General features: G+C 37.5%; 1 protein-coding gene across 4 annotated transcripts in view; it reads left to right on the top strand.

The window, feature by feature from the left end:
- The first annotated feature begins 780 nt into the window (after window positions 1-780).
- LOC122642431 (cyanate hydratase-like) overlaps window positions 781-16,960 on the top strand; it is a 40,015-nt gene continuing 23,835 nt past the window's right edge. The window contains exons 1-5 of one of the 4 annotated variants that reach the window (XM_043835906.1): window positions 7,696-7,829; window positions 8,354-8,601; window positions 9,329-9,400; window positions 9,631-9,739; window positions 10,232-10,303. In XM_043835906.1, the coding sequence (XP_043691841.1) occupies window positions 7,812-7,829; window positions 8,354-8,601; window positions 9,329-9,400; window positions 9,631-9,739; window positions 10,232-10,270 (486 nt within the window). In that variant the 5' untranslated portion in view covers window positions 7,696-7,811 and the 3' untranslated portion in view covers window positions 10,271-10,303. Of the gene's footprint in view, window positions 1,092-2,301; window positions 2,374-2,616; window positions 2,726-3,051; window positions 3,233-7,695; window positions 7,830-8,353; window positions 8,602-9,328; window positions 9,401-9,630; window positions 9,740-10,231; window positions 10,304-16,960 lie in introns of those variants that run through there. The other 3 variants (XM_043835905.1, XM_043835904.1, XM_043835907.1) reach the window with 3 other exon arrangements.

Below are 16,960 nucleotides of genomic sequence, written 5' to 3' on the forward strand. Positions count from 1 at the left end.
TTTTACTAGTGGTGTGGTGTGTTTACGCCAAACACAATTTACTCTAGTGTAGGGGCCAAGTCCAGACACGACCTATAGTAAAAAATTACCTAGTAAAACTTTCTTCTTAGTTTTCCTAGTGGCGTGGCCCCAACGACCAGACACAGGAGTGCGGAAAATTACCACCCACCCTTGTGAAATACAAAATCTCATCCATATTAATGCCCTTATATGCATTCACATTGCCCCTTGCTAGTGTAGGGGCCACGCCACTAGGTAATGATATCTTGCCTTTTTTTCTTTTTAGAAGTCACATGGGTGAATTGTATCCGAAAATGTCATCTGAGCTGAGCAGGGTACACTAGCATCTCAGTGTCTATCTGTACTCCTCACATGAAATATCCTCATCATTTTCTAATGTATAGTACTATTTTTGCCACCAATTTGGATCATCTACTGTCGAACTACTTGGCAAGATCGTGCTGCCAAGACAGAGTGAGGCATGCAATAACTGTCTTACCCCTGCCCGAATGCCTTGCCCGAGTGGGGTATCTAGTTATTCTAGTATTCAAGTGCATAGTTGGACTTTCTTCCACGACTCTCCTCCATGCCTTCCACGTTGCAAACCATACAGATCGTCCCTTGGGTTTTGTTTTCGTTAATGCGTCCCTTCGGGGTTGGTTTGGGTTTTTTACTTCTTTCACGACTGTGACCCCAAAAAACATTTAAATTGGAGTGAAAAACAGGAGAGAGCCATTCATTCACAGAATTCAAGCACTTGTGTTGGTAATTGCAAAAAGCCGAAAGGGGCGACGAGGAGAGGTATACTGTATTGTGTGGCTAAAAATGGAGAGCAAAGCAAGCATGGTGAACCGTCTTCTTGCTGTGAAACAGAAGTCCGGTAAGAGTTATAGTGTGATTGCAGAAGAGACGGGACTGACCAATGTGTACGTTGGTCAGCTATTGCGGAGGCAAGCCCAACTTAAGCCCTCCACTGTCCCTAAACTTAGGGCTTCACTTCCGGACCTCACCGACGACCTCATCCAGGAGATGATGGCTCCTCCTATGAGGTCTTACGATCCTGAAATTATCAGAGAACCTTCTATTTACAGGTGGGTTTTCTCTACTATTTTATTGTAACTTCGATTCTCTATTCATCAAAAAAAACTTTGATTCTCTATGCTTGAGGTGGGTTTCATGTTTGTACTGGTTTTTGCTTATTGATACGATTAATCCTTTCTGAACCCCAATTCAGATCATCCCTTTGATTGGACAGAGTAGAGATTCTAAATTCATTGACTATTTATTGAATAGGCCATGGACAGAGGTTCAAATTCTTTTTTTTTTGTTAATTCGTTTGGTAGAACAGAGGTTCAAATTCATTTCTTATTTCTTGGTTCCAAGGCCTAATTGTGAAGCCCTAAGTTTTTTTTGTTTTTTTTTTCTTTTAATGTCTTACCAAAATCATTAAACTTATCGTTGAAAATATGGGCTGTCTTCTCCGTCCAGTTTACAAATCATTCTCAATTAGTATTTGGTCTGGACTCTCATTATAGATACACTGAGGAAGTGGTTGGCAATCAAGGGGTATACATTCCCTTGGATTGTGGTTTCTTCTCTCAGATAATACAAAGTTTTGAAAACCGCTGTTTTGACTTAGATAAAAGATTGGATAACTTTCTAATAAATTTCTTTCTTTTACTACAAAACAGTAGATGCAGACAACAACTAAACTTGAGAGAGAGGGAGTTTCAACAACTTAAACTGTGTAGAATACCCTGGGGAACTGTTTTTTTTTTTTTTTTTTTGTGGGGGGGGGGGGTAGACAACATAGGTCCCATTTGAATTCTTGATTTCTGTTCTGACCCTTGCACTTCAAGCTTTTGGTCAATGGATGTGATCTCAGTCAAGTCATTACTTCAAAATGTCTCTGATGAATTAACATAGAATCAAGATGCTTTGGACTTTCAACCTTTCCCATGTTCATTTTTTCTTTTACTAATATTATTTTTTTGGAGAAAAAAATGCCACCCAGACACGCTCCCTGCGCACTGACATTGGAGCATGAGAAATGACAACCGCAGCTCTGATCATTTTCCGGGGTTCCAGGGGGTGTGGCTGTCATTTCGCACAGGGGCAGCGTGCTGTGTGACCTTGTGGTCTTTTCCTAATTTTTTATTTTACTCTCTCTCTCTCATCCATGAGCTTTTTTTGTTTGATAGGCTGAGAAAGATTGTAAGAAGCGTTAATCCTTTCCTTTTGCATATCTTTGAGTTATTTCTTTTTTGCTCTGTTGACTCTTATATTTTTCTGATTCTGTAGATTTAATGAAGCCGTTATGCATTTTGGTGAGAGCATTAAGGATATCATCAATGAGGAGTTTGGTGATGGCATGTAAGTCGTATTAACTAAGGTTCTCTTTATAGAATTTGAGTTTCCTTCTTCATTTTGTCATGGGAAATGTAATTAGATTAGATAGGAGAAATTACTTTCATAATTCATCCCAATAATAGAAGTCTTCATTTGATTTCCCACCCCTTTTTGATGGATAAATCTTCATTTGATGATTGCATAAACTCTTCCCGAATACATTGAGATTCATCTGATTGAGGTCTTTTTTATTTATTTTGGAATTAGTATGTCAGCTATAGACTTCTACTGCTCCGTGGACAAAATTAAAGGTGTTGATGGGAAGGATCGTGTTGTTGTGACATTTGATGGGAAGTATCTGCCACATTCTGAGATGGTTAGTAATTCCTCTTTCCTTGCTTCTGTATTCTTGCCTAGGAAAAATTTTACATTTGATGAATCAATTTGAGGATCCCCTCCCCTCCCCTCCTATTGTGATCTTAATTTATTCTGCTTTGGACTTTGGATAACTTTTCACCTACATGTATTCAAAACAAGTTCATTTGTTGTCTGTTGAGAAAATAAAGTAATATAACTAACTTAATTAGATGATCAACTAATTATTGCAATCTTTTACTGTATTTAAATTTGATTTATATTTTTTGTTCTTAGATATGTATTCTTGATAGTTGTTTTGTTGTTTTCACTGTTGTTGCTTTACAGAATGCTGAAGATATGGTGTCAAGGATAAGGCTGCAATAAAGCTAATGAAATCTCTTTTCTTCCACCTACAAAGACATGCACTTCTTCGTTGTTGCCGCACTTGTTTGTTTGACCTTGGTCTTTTGACGAATAAAGCTCATTAGGAGGGAACTACTATCCTTACAATGTAATTGTCTGGTTGGTTTCTGCCTTTAATTAGTTGAGTAAAATCCCTTATTCTCATTTACACTTGTATGAAATTTTACTGAAAAAGAGTCTTTGAGATGTATTTGACGGCATTCTTCATTTCTTCTTCAAACAAGAATTGAATGTGAGCATTGAATCATCTCTTGCAGTTATGTTAATCCTTTTCCATTTCTTGGAACATAAAAATGATTGTGGCATGGTGAGCTTTTAGATTTACTAACTTGAGATGATACTTAAACCAAATTGTTCTTCTCTAAGCTGTTGAGTCTACAATAATGTAGCACTCCCTTCACCATGAAACTGCCTCTGTTCCTGGATCTGTTGCTCTAATTTTTCTCCACACCACCATTACTCGGTACATGTGATTCATCAGGTCTTTTAGATTTCTCAAGTTTGACTTCTGATTGATATCTAAGAACATGAACTTGTTCATTAGCATGCAAAGATGATGATTTTGGGTAGCCGGAGGTTCTCATTCGCGTGGTGTGTCTACCATTAATAATGACATTAGATGTAGATGGGAATTGATCTGAAGCCCTTACTACATCTACAAAGATCAAAATCCAAAATGTAGAGCAATGTCCTAATAAAATTACAAACTTAAGTGCAAATAGAACGTAATTGAGAGCTTCTAAGGATGAAAATGAAGGTTCTAGTCGGATTGTTGGAATTGTCACGTTTTAAAATTTCATGACTCAAAATATTGTTGTGCATTATTTAAAAGGCATGTCTGAATGGTCAACAAACATGTCTTCTAAAAAAGATACAGTATGTGGGCATATCATTTGGAGACAATCTTTGTTGGAATATATTTCTCGATTCATAGTTTTATTATTGTTCGATTGAGTAAAACTATGAAGTACTTGAAAAGATGTAGTAAGCAAGTGTATGATTGTTGGTGGATACCATAGGGTATCTAGGAGCGAACCCAAGTCACAAAAATCCCAATTGGCACCATAGGGCGGGCATTTGTGGTCTTAAGGAAAGTGTCTGTTGTCACAACAAAACATCACTATTTCTTTAAGTTTTTTCATGTATTTTCACGTTTGTGATGTATGATGTTTACGTCTATAGTTGTCCTATACCGTTTGTCTCCGATTCAAATAGTTTTTCTCCCCCTCTTCTATATTTTCAGATTAATTTCAACATCTCTTAATAGTGTAGAATAACTTGAGTAATTACTACTCTGATAAACACAACAACAAACCCATTAAAAGTTAGTCAGCACTCGAAGAGATTGTTTCTCTCTTAAAACTCAAAACTTTCATTTGTATATGTGCATTTGATGTTGAGAGAGAGAGAGAGAGAGAGAGAGAATTGTTCACATGCAATTGGAAGAGCTTAATTATTATCATGTTAGAATATACTATGGAAGTGTGGAGGTTTTAAATTTCTCACTATATGCATTTTTATTCTATTATTATATAGTTGACATAGAGAAATATATGAGGGTGAGCCTTACTGCAACGGTAAAGGATGTTCCATTGTCACCAAGTAGTCATGGGTTCTTGTCGAAACAGTCTTTTACGAGGGGGAAATATTATGACTCTTTTTAGGGCGGAGCTCTAACGGGTACACCTTTTTCTTTTACATAGAGAAATATGTGATTCTAATATAACCCAAAATTGTGGAGTAATTATCAAAAATGGAAACAATTTCATGTTGAATCTCTATTCAAAGAGATACTTTTTTTTTTGGGGTAATTTATTCAAAGAGATACTTGAATTTAAGTAAAATGGTTTAAAATTTGTACTTGAATTTTTTTTTTTCCCCCTATTTGATTAGAATCTAAAAGATGAGTATAATTCAATTATGATATTATTTGATTAATTATCATCTTATTTGTGCAAACTAGATTTGTAATACAAAGGAATATTTGGCTATTAATGGTTATATTTTCACACTAGCTGGTGGAGCAATTTCATAAAAATCAATTAAACATGAAAACAAAGTTTGTGACTTTATAAAAATCTGGATAAAAAAATCGAACAACTAAGGAACTTAGCGGCAGATGTATAATTATGACTTAACTTTGTTGCCTTCGATGATTAGGCAAGCATTGCAATGATTGCAATGCCAAAGAGCAAAGATGAAGCAGAAAAGAAGGCATATGAGCCTTGGATATATGTACGGTGAAGTATAATATAAGTAAAGGAAAGATATCTGTCGATTTTATAAAGTTGAAAAAGAATCTGGCTGAGATATTTAAACTTTGAAGGTTATTTCTGAGACATCTACATGAATAGGCTTAATATCAGTGATTCACGAGTAAAAGTGATTTACACCTAACCAATGTGATAGAAAATCCTATAATTAGGTTCAAAGGATAAAAGCGAAGTAATTGGATGACAACTAGTAGAACTCACCGCAATGGCAAAATAATGAGCTCTAAAACTCTTAATTGGCCAAGGCTCCATGTTAGGTGAGAGTATGTTAATTGTGGTGCATATTGGAGTGGCTAACTTAAGTGGATGTAGAGGGCGAGACTGTCTACGATGATAATCTTATGCGTAAATTCTTTAAGCATTCATAATTCTAAAAGGAGGAGGACAAAGCCAAAATGTTCATTCAATAGAAAGAGTTTATTGAAGGGTCGAATGGTAGGAGATGAATGGTAAATTAGTTGACTCCACCAATGATGAAAGGTTCAAGAAATCTAATTTCACCTGTACGTACCTTGTAACATAACATATTGAAAGTAGTGTAGATCCAATTTTAAAAGATATCTGTAATGATACATCCTCCTAATTCTAATGTACTCAAATTGTTTCGTCAATTCTTTTACTATTTTGAATCATGTAAGGTATTGTTGAAAATTTTAATGTTTAAAAATTAATGATTCAAAATATTATTTTTTATTTTTTAAAAGTTTGTTAGAGGGTTATACCTTTTTCAAATAGATGACTATTGAAGGCATGTCCGAAGGCATAATAGAAATAATTTATAAAAAAGAGATGGTTTTTTAGCATATATTTGGAGACAAGTTTTGATGGTGTCTTTTCTCTTCTTCTTTTATAAATAGAAGAGGTTTAATCGATTTCTCTTATATATATAATTTTTTTTTTCATTTCTCAAGACAATCCTAATTTTTTTTTTCTTCTAATCTTTATCCATTCATGATTTTACTATTATTTTTTTTTATTAAATACACCTTAGAAGTACTCGACAGGGCACAATAACACCTTAAATCAAATAAATCAATTAAAAAGAAAATTAGACTTAGAAGGATATTACAATTGAAAAACGAATTATTTGTCCAATACCTAAAACTATGATTAGTAAAATAGATGGAGAAACCATTATATCCATGCCTGTTTGTTATAAACTCCCTATCTAAATTCTGGTTCCTTAAATTTTATTTTATTTTTGTGTGCAAGTCAAACAAATGACTTTTATTTAAAAAGATGGTTCCATAACATAGGTGACTTTTATTTAAGATCAAAGGAAAAAAGAAGCTTCCATTGATAATATTTTTATGGAGGTAAAATATAAAGTGTGGAAATAACTTAAGGGTAAGGGAACGATTATGTTGTCCCTGCATCAACGAACGTGGTACCCAATGAAAGTGCACGCACAGGTATTGATTTAGAAACGATTTTCGATTTGATTAGGGGCTGAACGATCTTTTTGTGCACAAAAGCATTTGTTTGTGTCTAGACATAGGAACCATGCCACTGATTGACTTAATAATAAAGAAATAAAAAAGAAAAAAAAAAAAAAGAAAAAAAACTGTCCGAGCATAGCTTATGCCAGCACTCCCATGTGTCATCTCTCCTCTTCCCATTTAAAATGAATCTTTGCCATTTGCTTGGGGAGGAGAGATACCAGGGGAGCACAGGCATAGTCCATTCTAGAAAACTACTTCTAAAAAAAATCATGTTGTGTATAGGGATGTAAACGGACAGGATTCGGCTCGGATAGTGCTACATCCGCATCCGATTAGCTTTCGGACGGATTCAGATAGTGCTAAATGAATACAGACACGGATACAGATCGAATATTTTATCCGTTTACATGTAAATATAGCTTTTTGGATAGCTATAGCCTATCCGTATCCACACCTGTTTAGCTTTCGGACGGACTCAGATAGTGCTAAACAGATACGGACATGGATTCAAAAACGGATTTCGGCTATTCATTTACACCCATAGACTTGTGCACAATTGGCTTTTCTTCCACAACTCTCCTCCATCCACAACTTTAAACTGTTCTGTCCTTTGGGGGGGGTTGTTTGGTTGTCCCTTGAGGGTTGGTTTGGGTTTTATCACAATTGTGCCCCCAAAAAATGTTATTTTCTGTTGATGGAATAAAAAATAGGGGTGCTGTTCTCTGTGCCGCTCCGCCCAGACACATGGAGGTGGGTGCAATGACCACCCTGCCCCCTGAGTGGCAGGCCCATATGCCTGGCGCAGCCTACGCTGCAGCACAAAAAACATTCTCCCTAAAAAATATCTGTAGAAGTAACCATTTAAATTGGAGTGAGAGTGCGGGATAGGCCATTAACAGAATTGAAGTACTTGTGTTGCTAAAAAGCCGAAAGGGGCGACGAGAGTTCTACTATATTGTGGCCAATAATGGAGAGCAAAGCAAGCATGGTGTGTTAGAATTTTATTTCTAATAAAATTCCATATGGTTATAATTAAATCCCTAAACCAGGCTAATTTGGGTTTTGGTCTAATAAAGTGGGGTCATTAAGTTATATTAGAAGTCTAATGTGGACTGGCTTAGTGTGGGCCAGATAGATTCCTATTGGGACTATGATGAGTCAGACCCTATAGGGATTACTATATAAGGAGAGCTAAGTCCCCTCTCTACCCATCACAACTTATTATTCTCAATTGCTATTGAGGAGTGCATTCTTGAAAGAGGGAGATATTCAGTGTTCGTCGTCCCTGCGCATTTGGTATTCTCATCAAGCCAGTTACTTTGGGAATAGAGGGGAAGCACCTAGATCTTTGTTCTTTATGTTTCGTTGCAATGATTATCACTATGGATGTGAAACAAGGTTGGTGATTTTATCCCTATTTTCTATTATTTATTTGATTGTGTTCTTGAACGTCCTATGGAGATTCTGGCTTTTGGGATTTTATCCCTATTCGGATCGATTCATTCTAACATGGTGAACCGTCTTCTTGTTGTGAAACAGAAGTCCGATAAGAGCTATACTCAGATTGCGGAGGAGACAGGACTGACAAATGTGTATGTGGGTCAGCTATTGCGGAGGCAGGCTCAACTCAAGCCCTCCACTGTCCCTAAACTTAGGGCTTCACTGCTGGACCTCACCAACAACCTCATCCAGGAGATGATGAATCCTCCTATGAGGTCTTACGATCCTGAAATTATCAGAGAACCTGCTATTTACAGGTGGGTATCAGTTATCTATTCTAATTTCAGTGATTTTGATTCTCTATTGTTCATTCAAATTCAGATCACCCATTTGATTGTGTAGAGTAGAGATTCTAACATTATTTAATGAATAACTCTTGAATAGGGATTCAATTTCATTTCTTGTTTAATGTCTGCACTACTTAGTTAAAGTAGGATCCCTTGTGGATTCCTTCTTTAGCTCTAGGGGATTTTTTTTTTTTTTCAATTGGATAAAGGACAGTATTACTTTCTTATTTCACTTTTACTACAAAACAGATGCAGTGAAATACTAAAATTGAGAGAGAGAGAGAGCCTCAACCACTCTATTAAACTTCCTTCTTAAAACCAATTGATTCGAAGTGGGGTGGTCTCTTGTGACTCTTGTACTAGATAGTTGGAGCATCTTACATGCAGGCCTTCTGGGCTTTGTCTTCGTAGGTGGAATAGGGTCCATCATCGACGGAGGCCTAACATACCTTCTCTGCCAATATATTAAACTTCCATCTTAAAACCGATTAGATTGAAGTGGGGTGGCCACTTATGGCTCTTATTCAAAATGATGGGGTGTTGTGCTACTCAAAACTCTCTCTCTCTCTCTCTCTCATACACACACTGACACACCCATGAGATTTATTGTTTTTATAAGTTGAGGAAGATTTTATGAAGTGTGAACCATTTCCTTTTGCTTATATTTATTGACTCTTATATTTTTCTGATAATATAGATTTAATGAAGGCGTTATGCATTTTGGTGAGAGCATTAAGGAGATCATCAATGAGGAGTTTGGTGATGGCATGTAACTCATCTTATCTTTCCTCCTTTAAATCTTTTTTTTTTTTTTTTTCAGGGAGGGGGATTTGGAATTTGGGCCTTAATAGTAAGTTTCCTTTATAGAATTTGAAGTTTTTAAATGAGAGTTCACGTTGCATAATTTATAGATTGCCAACCATGACATTATTGAATAATCATGATATTTTTTTTTTGGGGGGGGGGGGGGGGGAGGCTTTTCCCCCATTTTGTACTTAGTATGTCAGCCATAGATTTCTACTGCTCTGTGGACAAAATTAAAGGTGTTGATGGGAAGGATCGTGTTGTTGTAACATTTGATGGGAAGTATTTACCACATTCTGAGATGGTCAGTAATTTTTTCTCTTAATTTTTGCTTATAATACACTCTCAATTTATTCAAGAAACATGTTGGATGGTTCCATTTTTAACTGAGAAAGTATCATGTATTTCTTTTTGAACTTATGTTAGAAAAATGAAAAATAAAATATAGGACTTTTTTTAGGAGAATGTTCTCTGTGCCATAGCACAGTCTGCACCCAAGCACATGGGCAGCCTGTGTAGGGGGGCAGGGTGGTCCCCCATGTGCCTGGGCGCAGGCTTTGCTGCGGCACAGAGAATTTTTATACATCGATCATGCATCATGAACTTAGGTTTGAAACCTCTAATTGTAATCTTAATTATTCATCTTTGGACTATGAACAATTTATTAAGATGATCAACTAATTATTGCAAACTTTTACTGGCATTTAAATGTGATGCCTATTGTTTGATCTTGGATATATATGCATTCCTAATAGTTGTTTTTGTTTTTGTTGTTGCCATTGTTGTTGCTTTTCAGAGGGCCGAGGATATGGTTTCAAGGATAAGGCTGCAATAAAGCTAAAATCCGCTCTTTTTGTATCCTACAAAGATGAATAAAACTTATTAGGAGGGAATGACCTACTTTCTACCTTTACAATGTATTTTTCTGTCCTTGGTTCCACCTCTTGCAAGTTGCAACCATTTTCCATTAGCTCATGGGAATGTTGTTTACTTCGTTAAAAGCAAAATAAACTTTAAATTAAAGAGTAACAATGTGATACCGTATATTCATACCTTACGTTTATCATATTCTCTATCTGTTTTATGTATTTCGTTTTCTTTTGCTTGGCGTTGGGGGCGCATGAATGAATAGCCTAACACGGTTTGACTAGTTGAGTGGTTGCCTTCCCTACCAACATAAAATTAAGGAAAAATTACATCCCCTCTTTTGTACTATGGCCTAATTACACATTCCTTCCCTCTAGCACACTGTGTTAGCATTTTGTTAGTTATGGGTTGGAAAAGACACTTCTTCTTGCAACCCCACCCACCCCACGCCTCTGCAATCCCGCCCTATCATCGATGACATTGTTGACATCACTGCCACCACTGGTATCCATTTTGGTTTTAAAAAAACATTCATGATGGAAGAGGCTTGGGAACTAGAACATTCAAACAAGTAAAAGTAAAATCAGCTACACAAAGGTGTGCGTGAACATGGTTCTAAGTATCGGTATCATAGCGCCCGTATTGGGTGATACGTACTGGTTTTGCTAGTCCTTGATACCGATACCGTGCCGATAGCATGGTATAGACCAGGGGTAATATGGTCAGAAAATTCATTTTTTAAGAAGATTCAGGGGTAATTTTGTCCGATACATACCGATTTTGCTTTTTCTGCCTATTTCTCGAGATTTTTTATCCAATCTTCACTGAATTGTAGCGCTATTCACAGCAGCAGTCACGAGAATCTGCTAATTCCCTATTCAAATATCATCTACTATGGCTCTGGTTGCCCAATCTAAAGAAGACTGCAACTTCTAAAGCGCAGATATAACAGAGAGGCAGTCTACCAAAACCACCGAGGAAGAGAATTAGAAGATCGGCACATTGGGAAAGCCGACCAGCTACTTCCAATGAAACTTTCCTCTACAGATATGAAAAAGTAGAAATAGAAGTCAGCAAATTTGGAGACAAATGTTTATTAAAGACTACATTATTTTAGTTTTCCATACGCGCCAAGAGAGAGAGAGAGAGAGAGATAGAGGAATTTACACACCATACCAATGACACTGCAAATAATGAAATCATCCACATGGGTTAGAACTTAGAATAAAAGAGAGGGTGGTAATGTGGGCCCCACATCTCATTATGTTTTAGGATGCACACTCGAATCGACACTCTTTCATCATGGAAAATTATCACCTCCAGTTTGCTGACCGGCCCAGTTCCCCAGTTCCTCTAATAGGGGGATGGTGGACCCCACCCGGGCAGGGTGTTTGGGCATGGGTAGAGAGGTCATTTCAGCCCCCCTTTGTTAGAGGAACTGGGGAACTGGGCCGGTCAGCAAACTGGAGGTGATAAAGATCCCTTTCATCATGCACTTATTTTTTTCTATATATGTGGGACTGTCTAGATGACACATGTAGGTGTATTTAGAACTTGTAATATTGTTTTGATTGTCCCTTATCAAATTCTCAAAAGTTCTTTAAAAGAAAAATGTTGTGATATGCTAAAGAAAAATGCAGTAATTTTTCAAAATTATTTGTAAAGGAATGATAAAAAAAAATATAATACACATATGAAATGACAAATTTACCCTCATTGAAAACTGTGATATACTGAAGAAAAATAAAGTAATAAAATTATTTTACACCTTTAAGGGGTGTCAAACTGTCAATAAGAAAATCCCTCCCGATATATAAAATAGGTAAAGAGTACATGTGTTGAGCTATCAAGGAAGTAATGACCCCTAAAGAGACTAGAGAAAGGCCTATTTGAAAATGAATTGAATTATTGATTGTGCCATAAAGAACCCTATGTCCACGTGCCCCAATCCCAAAATTAGTTCTATACATATGACCATATATATGACATAATGATATATCGCTTTCAACTTAATTTGAATTTTTTTTATTTATTAAAACAACTTTTGGGAATAGGACAAAGTAACTTAACAAAAAAATAGGACAAGGGACAAAAAAAATTAAGGTTACAAGCATATTGTAACCAACTTTGGTTACAACAAGATTTCTATCAAGAGCAGTAGGGAGGGGAAATGAGAATGTGTTATCATGGAACCATCACCATTGCTCTTGCTCTTTCCATTTGGCGAGGGGCCTACCAGTGGACATGCACTCAACAAACGTATTGAGGTCTCCCAGCCTAGTTGATCCCCGATAAGAACCCCGCTATCCAATTTTAGGTAAGGAATAGGGATTACTCCATCTGAGACATCGATTTTGTTCACACAATCTCATCCCTTCAAAAGGATCAATCCCACCATCTACTAAGTTACGAACCCAATTCGGCAAGTACATATATATGGGCAAGAGATCACTGCTTGGTCGTGTAAACCCTGCACCAACATTGGGACCAATGAGAACGCACATGGGGGTATCAACACAAATTCTATAGATTTTTTTCTGGTTTTTGGTTTCAATTGTTTAACGCCGGTTCAATTGATTTCAGTTTTGTATAGGTTTCTAAACGTCCAAATTCAAAACTACCCAATAAGGTTCCGATTTCGGTCTAGTCGAGTTTTTTTTTATTTGTTCGACAACCAAACCAGTTCTGGTCCTAGGCCCATCATGGGCCGATCTTGTATTGGTGTAACGGTTTGTAGTAAATGTATATTTGTCCAAAAGTTAATTTTTTTAGTACAAATTTAACCATCCGATACAACCGATACAATTAATATGTATCGATGCCGACTGATATACCATAAAAAAATAGTCTATGGATGATTGACACTTGGCAGGTTATAGAAACAACAAAATATCATCACCGCCTCAAATCTTTGAAGCTCGAAAGCCATAGGTTGTGGGATCTTTATCGCCCCCAGTACTGGGGGCGCTGCTGTGCGTATCATGCGATACGGTCCACCGTGCATATATGGGTGCTGCTACATCGCATGATGCGCACAGCATCGCCCCCAGTAATGGAGGCGATAATTTTCCTAGGTTATGGGTCAACTAATCGTAAGGCTGGTTAATATGGTCTCGTTAGTGACGGTGTCTTGATCTATCTGCTTCTCTTGTAGATGATGTGGTCCTTACTGGAAACTCCACCAATGCGTTACAGACGTTAATGGAAAATCTGGACAGTTGGTTTGTAATGAAGGACCTAGGCCCCATAAATTATTTTCTTGGAGTGCATGTTGATCGGTGCAAAGAAGGTATCCATTTAACACAAAGCAAGTATTTCTGTGACTTGCTACACCATACTAAGATGGATGGTGCAAAACCATATGTTTCAGATGGAGACCCGTTTGAAGATGTCACTCTTTATCGACAAACGGTTGGAGCTCTACAATATCTGTCGCTTACCCGACCTGACATAACATACTCTATAAACCAAGTATGTCAGCAAATGCACAATCCAATACCCCCATTGGGTTGCAGTTAAATGTATCTTGCATGATTTAAAAGGAACAATAAATCATGGCTTGCTCCTTGCGGCTACTGGCTCCTCACGGTTGATTGCATATTCGGAAGCAAATTGGGCCAGTAACGCTGACGACCGTCGATCCATTACTGGGTTTTGTATATACTTGGGTGACAATCTTATCTCATGGGCAGCCAAAAACAATAAGTAGTTTCACGCTATAGTACTGAGTCTGAATACAAAGCTCTTGCCATCATCATTTCCACAAAAAATCAAATAGCTTGTCTTTTGACAAAATCCGTGTTTGTATCCGTTCAGCACTATCCGAATCCGTTTGAAAGCTAAATGGATGCGGATACGGATAGACTATAGCTATCCGAAAAACTATATTTACATGTAAACGGATAAAATATCCGATCCTAATCTGTGTCTGTATCCGTTTAGCACTATCTAAGCCGAATCCGATCCGTTTACATCCCTAATATTAAGCCAACGACTATATAAGACTAGTTCAACAATCACAGATACTCAGAAGTATCTGCGATTGACTGAGTCATACACCCACGTGGAAGTGGAACTGCCAGAGGAGAACTCTCTATGAGTTTATTTATTATTGGAAAAATTTCACGGACACCCCCTGAAAGTATCCAATATCTCAGAAACGTACCATACTTGGTCAAAAAGGCACAGACTGCCCTTATTTTATAAAGATATATGAACTTAGTCCACTTCATTAGGCTTGTGCAGTTAAGTTGTTGTTCTTTATTTTATAATGACCAACTTACCCTTAAAAAATGATGAACTTATCATAATACCCTTAAGGGTTATCTCTTCATCATCTTCGATTTGACGGCGGAAGAAGCAAGAACAGGGGGCTTCTTCTTCTTTCTCAAACACCGTGAAACCCTAGAAAGGAACTTCCATGAAAGAAGCGAGTTCAACAAAGCCTGTAGGGCAAAATCTAGGGAAAATCTAATTAAACTCATTAGTAATGGATGCTTCTTCGTCTTTGTCTTCTCTATTCTTTTATTTACTGCAATTGCCATCACATACCAACCTTAGGATCCCTGGTTTGAATCCTCCAAAGCCCTCACTAACGTTTTCACCCAAGTAGAGAACGCCATTTTTAAAACAATTCTTCGATAATCCAGACTGGCGAGGATCTATCCACACTCACCCTTGCCGTTTCTCCTGCTGCTGCTACCGAGAAGTTCAATATCAAGGTATTTAAATCCATCGTCTTCTTAGGGTATCAGACCCCTATGAATGGATCAAAGCCGAATGAGTGTAATATGGCGTGGAAATTTCAGAACAAGAAGGAGAAGTCTTGGAGAAAGTATAGAGACTTCAGGAGGTTTAGGCTTGGCATTGGAGAGAACTACACCTATGAGGTAGCTAAAGCTAGTGGTTGGCATTCAGGGACTAATGCCAGGCGGACGAGGGGTAAGAGTTCGAGTTCTTCTCCGAGGAAGGGCAAAGCTCCAAGAGTTTCATCGCCTGTACGTGATGAGGAGATTAATGATACGATACCCACTATTCAGTCAGATACAGCTTTTAGAAAGGGGAGACTCAATATCCGAACAAAACATTCGTGATGGATTTGAGCATTTGCTTGGCTGCGACTTATAATCCCAGTAACAAGGATGAAGAGGGTAAGGATTTTCGCTACTATTTTAATTTCAAGCCAAGGAAGTAGCATGGGTGTTATTTTTTTTATTTATTTAAATAACTAAGAGGGTAAAATTGACTTTCTACTTTGGGTGATACTAAGAGGGTAAAATTGACATTTTATCTTGGGGGTCACCCTGCTTAACGTCAGGGAAAGTTTGCTATTTTGTCCAAGTATAGTAAATTTCTGAGATATGAGATACTTTTAGGTGTTGTCCATGAAATTTTCCCTTTATTATTTTATAGACTGTATTCCTATCTTATACAACAGATAAAACTCACGGGTAAAGTTGTATAGTCTTCTATGGAAAAAAAGTACCAGCACGAATGGGAAAGTAGGATAAACACATCGTCAAAACTCAACGGTTTAATAAATAAACTTAAATCTAAATCGTCGATTAAATAATCGATAACTGGCTCTCTAACCAAGTAGCGTTCCATTTTGTCTCCTCTCTCACAATGCTGCAAGCCATCTCTCCGACATTTCTCCCATGGTTCTCCATCTCTCCGACAATCAGCTCAAGATTACAGGTGAAGGGCGATGACTCGATTCTCCACTAATTACAGGCCTTAGCATCACCAAGCATCAACAACCGAGTGAGCTTTGAAGTTTCTAAACTCAAACTCCATCAACTCCATCTTCCCACCGACAATACACAGGGAGGGCGGAGGTGGGAGGAGCGAAGGGGGCGTTGTTGCAGATGGGTTGGGGGAGTTGCAGACGGTGGGCGATGGTATTTTGTGAAGAAGAAGGGTCCTTCACTGCTGGCCCTACACCGCTCCTCTCCTCTGTGATGGCGACGGCGACCTCTTCTCTTCCCGTTTAAAAAAAAAAACAATCACTCATGCCTTCGATAAAAACCTCTGATTTGGGGGTTTTAATCTCCTCGGTTCCATTTTTTAGGTTGCTAACCTGCGATTTGTACCTTCGTGTTGATAAGTTTGGTACCATTTAAAGGCTGCGAACCTGGATATGAAATATAAACAGGAGGATATAAAACCTGGGTTTGTGGTAGTAATTTACCATGGGATCCGATATCCATCCGAGGATTTGATTCGAGTGTTTCTCACAGAAGTTGAAGAAAGAGACAAAGTCCCCAATTTTTTCATTCTTGCATCCAAAATCATTCTCTTTGATTTTCAATCCAGAGAAATCAAAGAAGAAATAAAAGAGGAAAAAGAAGTTAAAGAAGAAAATCAATCCATCCTCTGCTGAAATGGCTGAAGCTCAATCGATCCTAGTTCAAGTGTGTGTACATATGCTTCTCATTCTTGAATTAATGCTTGCTCAAGGTTTACCACCCCACCACAGATGTACTTTCTTATGGTCACTTTGTTGGACAAGTGTGTGTCCATCAAACCCGGTTCGGTCCGGTTCAACCCGGTTCACCTTTGTATTGAACATTTATATATTTTAGTTTAATATTGTCACATGCGATATAAACTTTTTGAGCATTATGTGTCCGTAAGTTATATTTAAAATGGTAGTCAC

The sequence above is a fragment of the Telopea speciosissima genome, chromosome 10 (genome assembly GCF_018873765.1).
Source record: "Telopea speciosissima isolate NSW1024214 ecotype Mountain lineage chromosome 10, Tspe_v1, whole genome shotgun sequence".
In the NCBI taxonomy this organism is placed as follows: domain Eukaryota; kingdom Viridiplantae; phylum Streptophyta; class Magnoliopsida; order Proteales; family Proteaceae; genus Telopea; species Telopea speciosissima.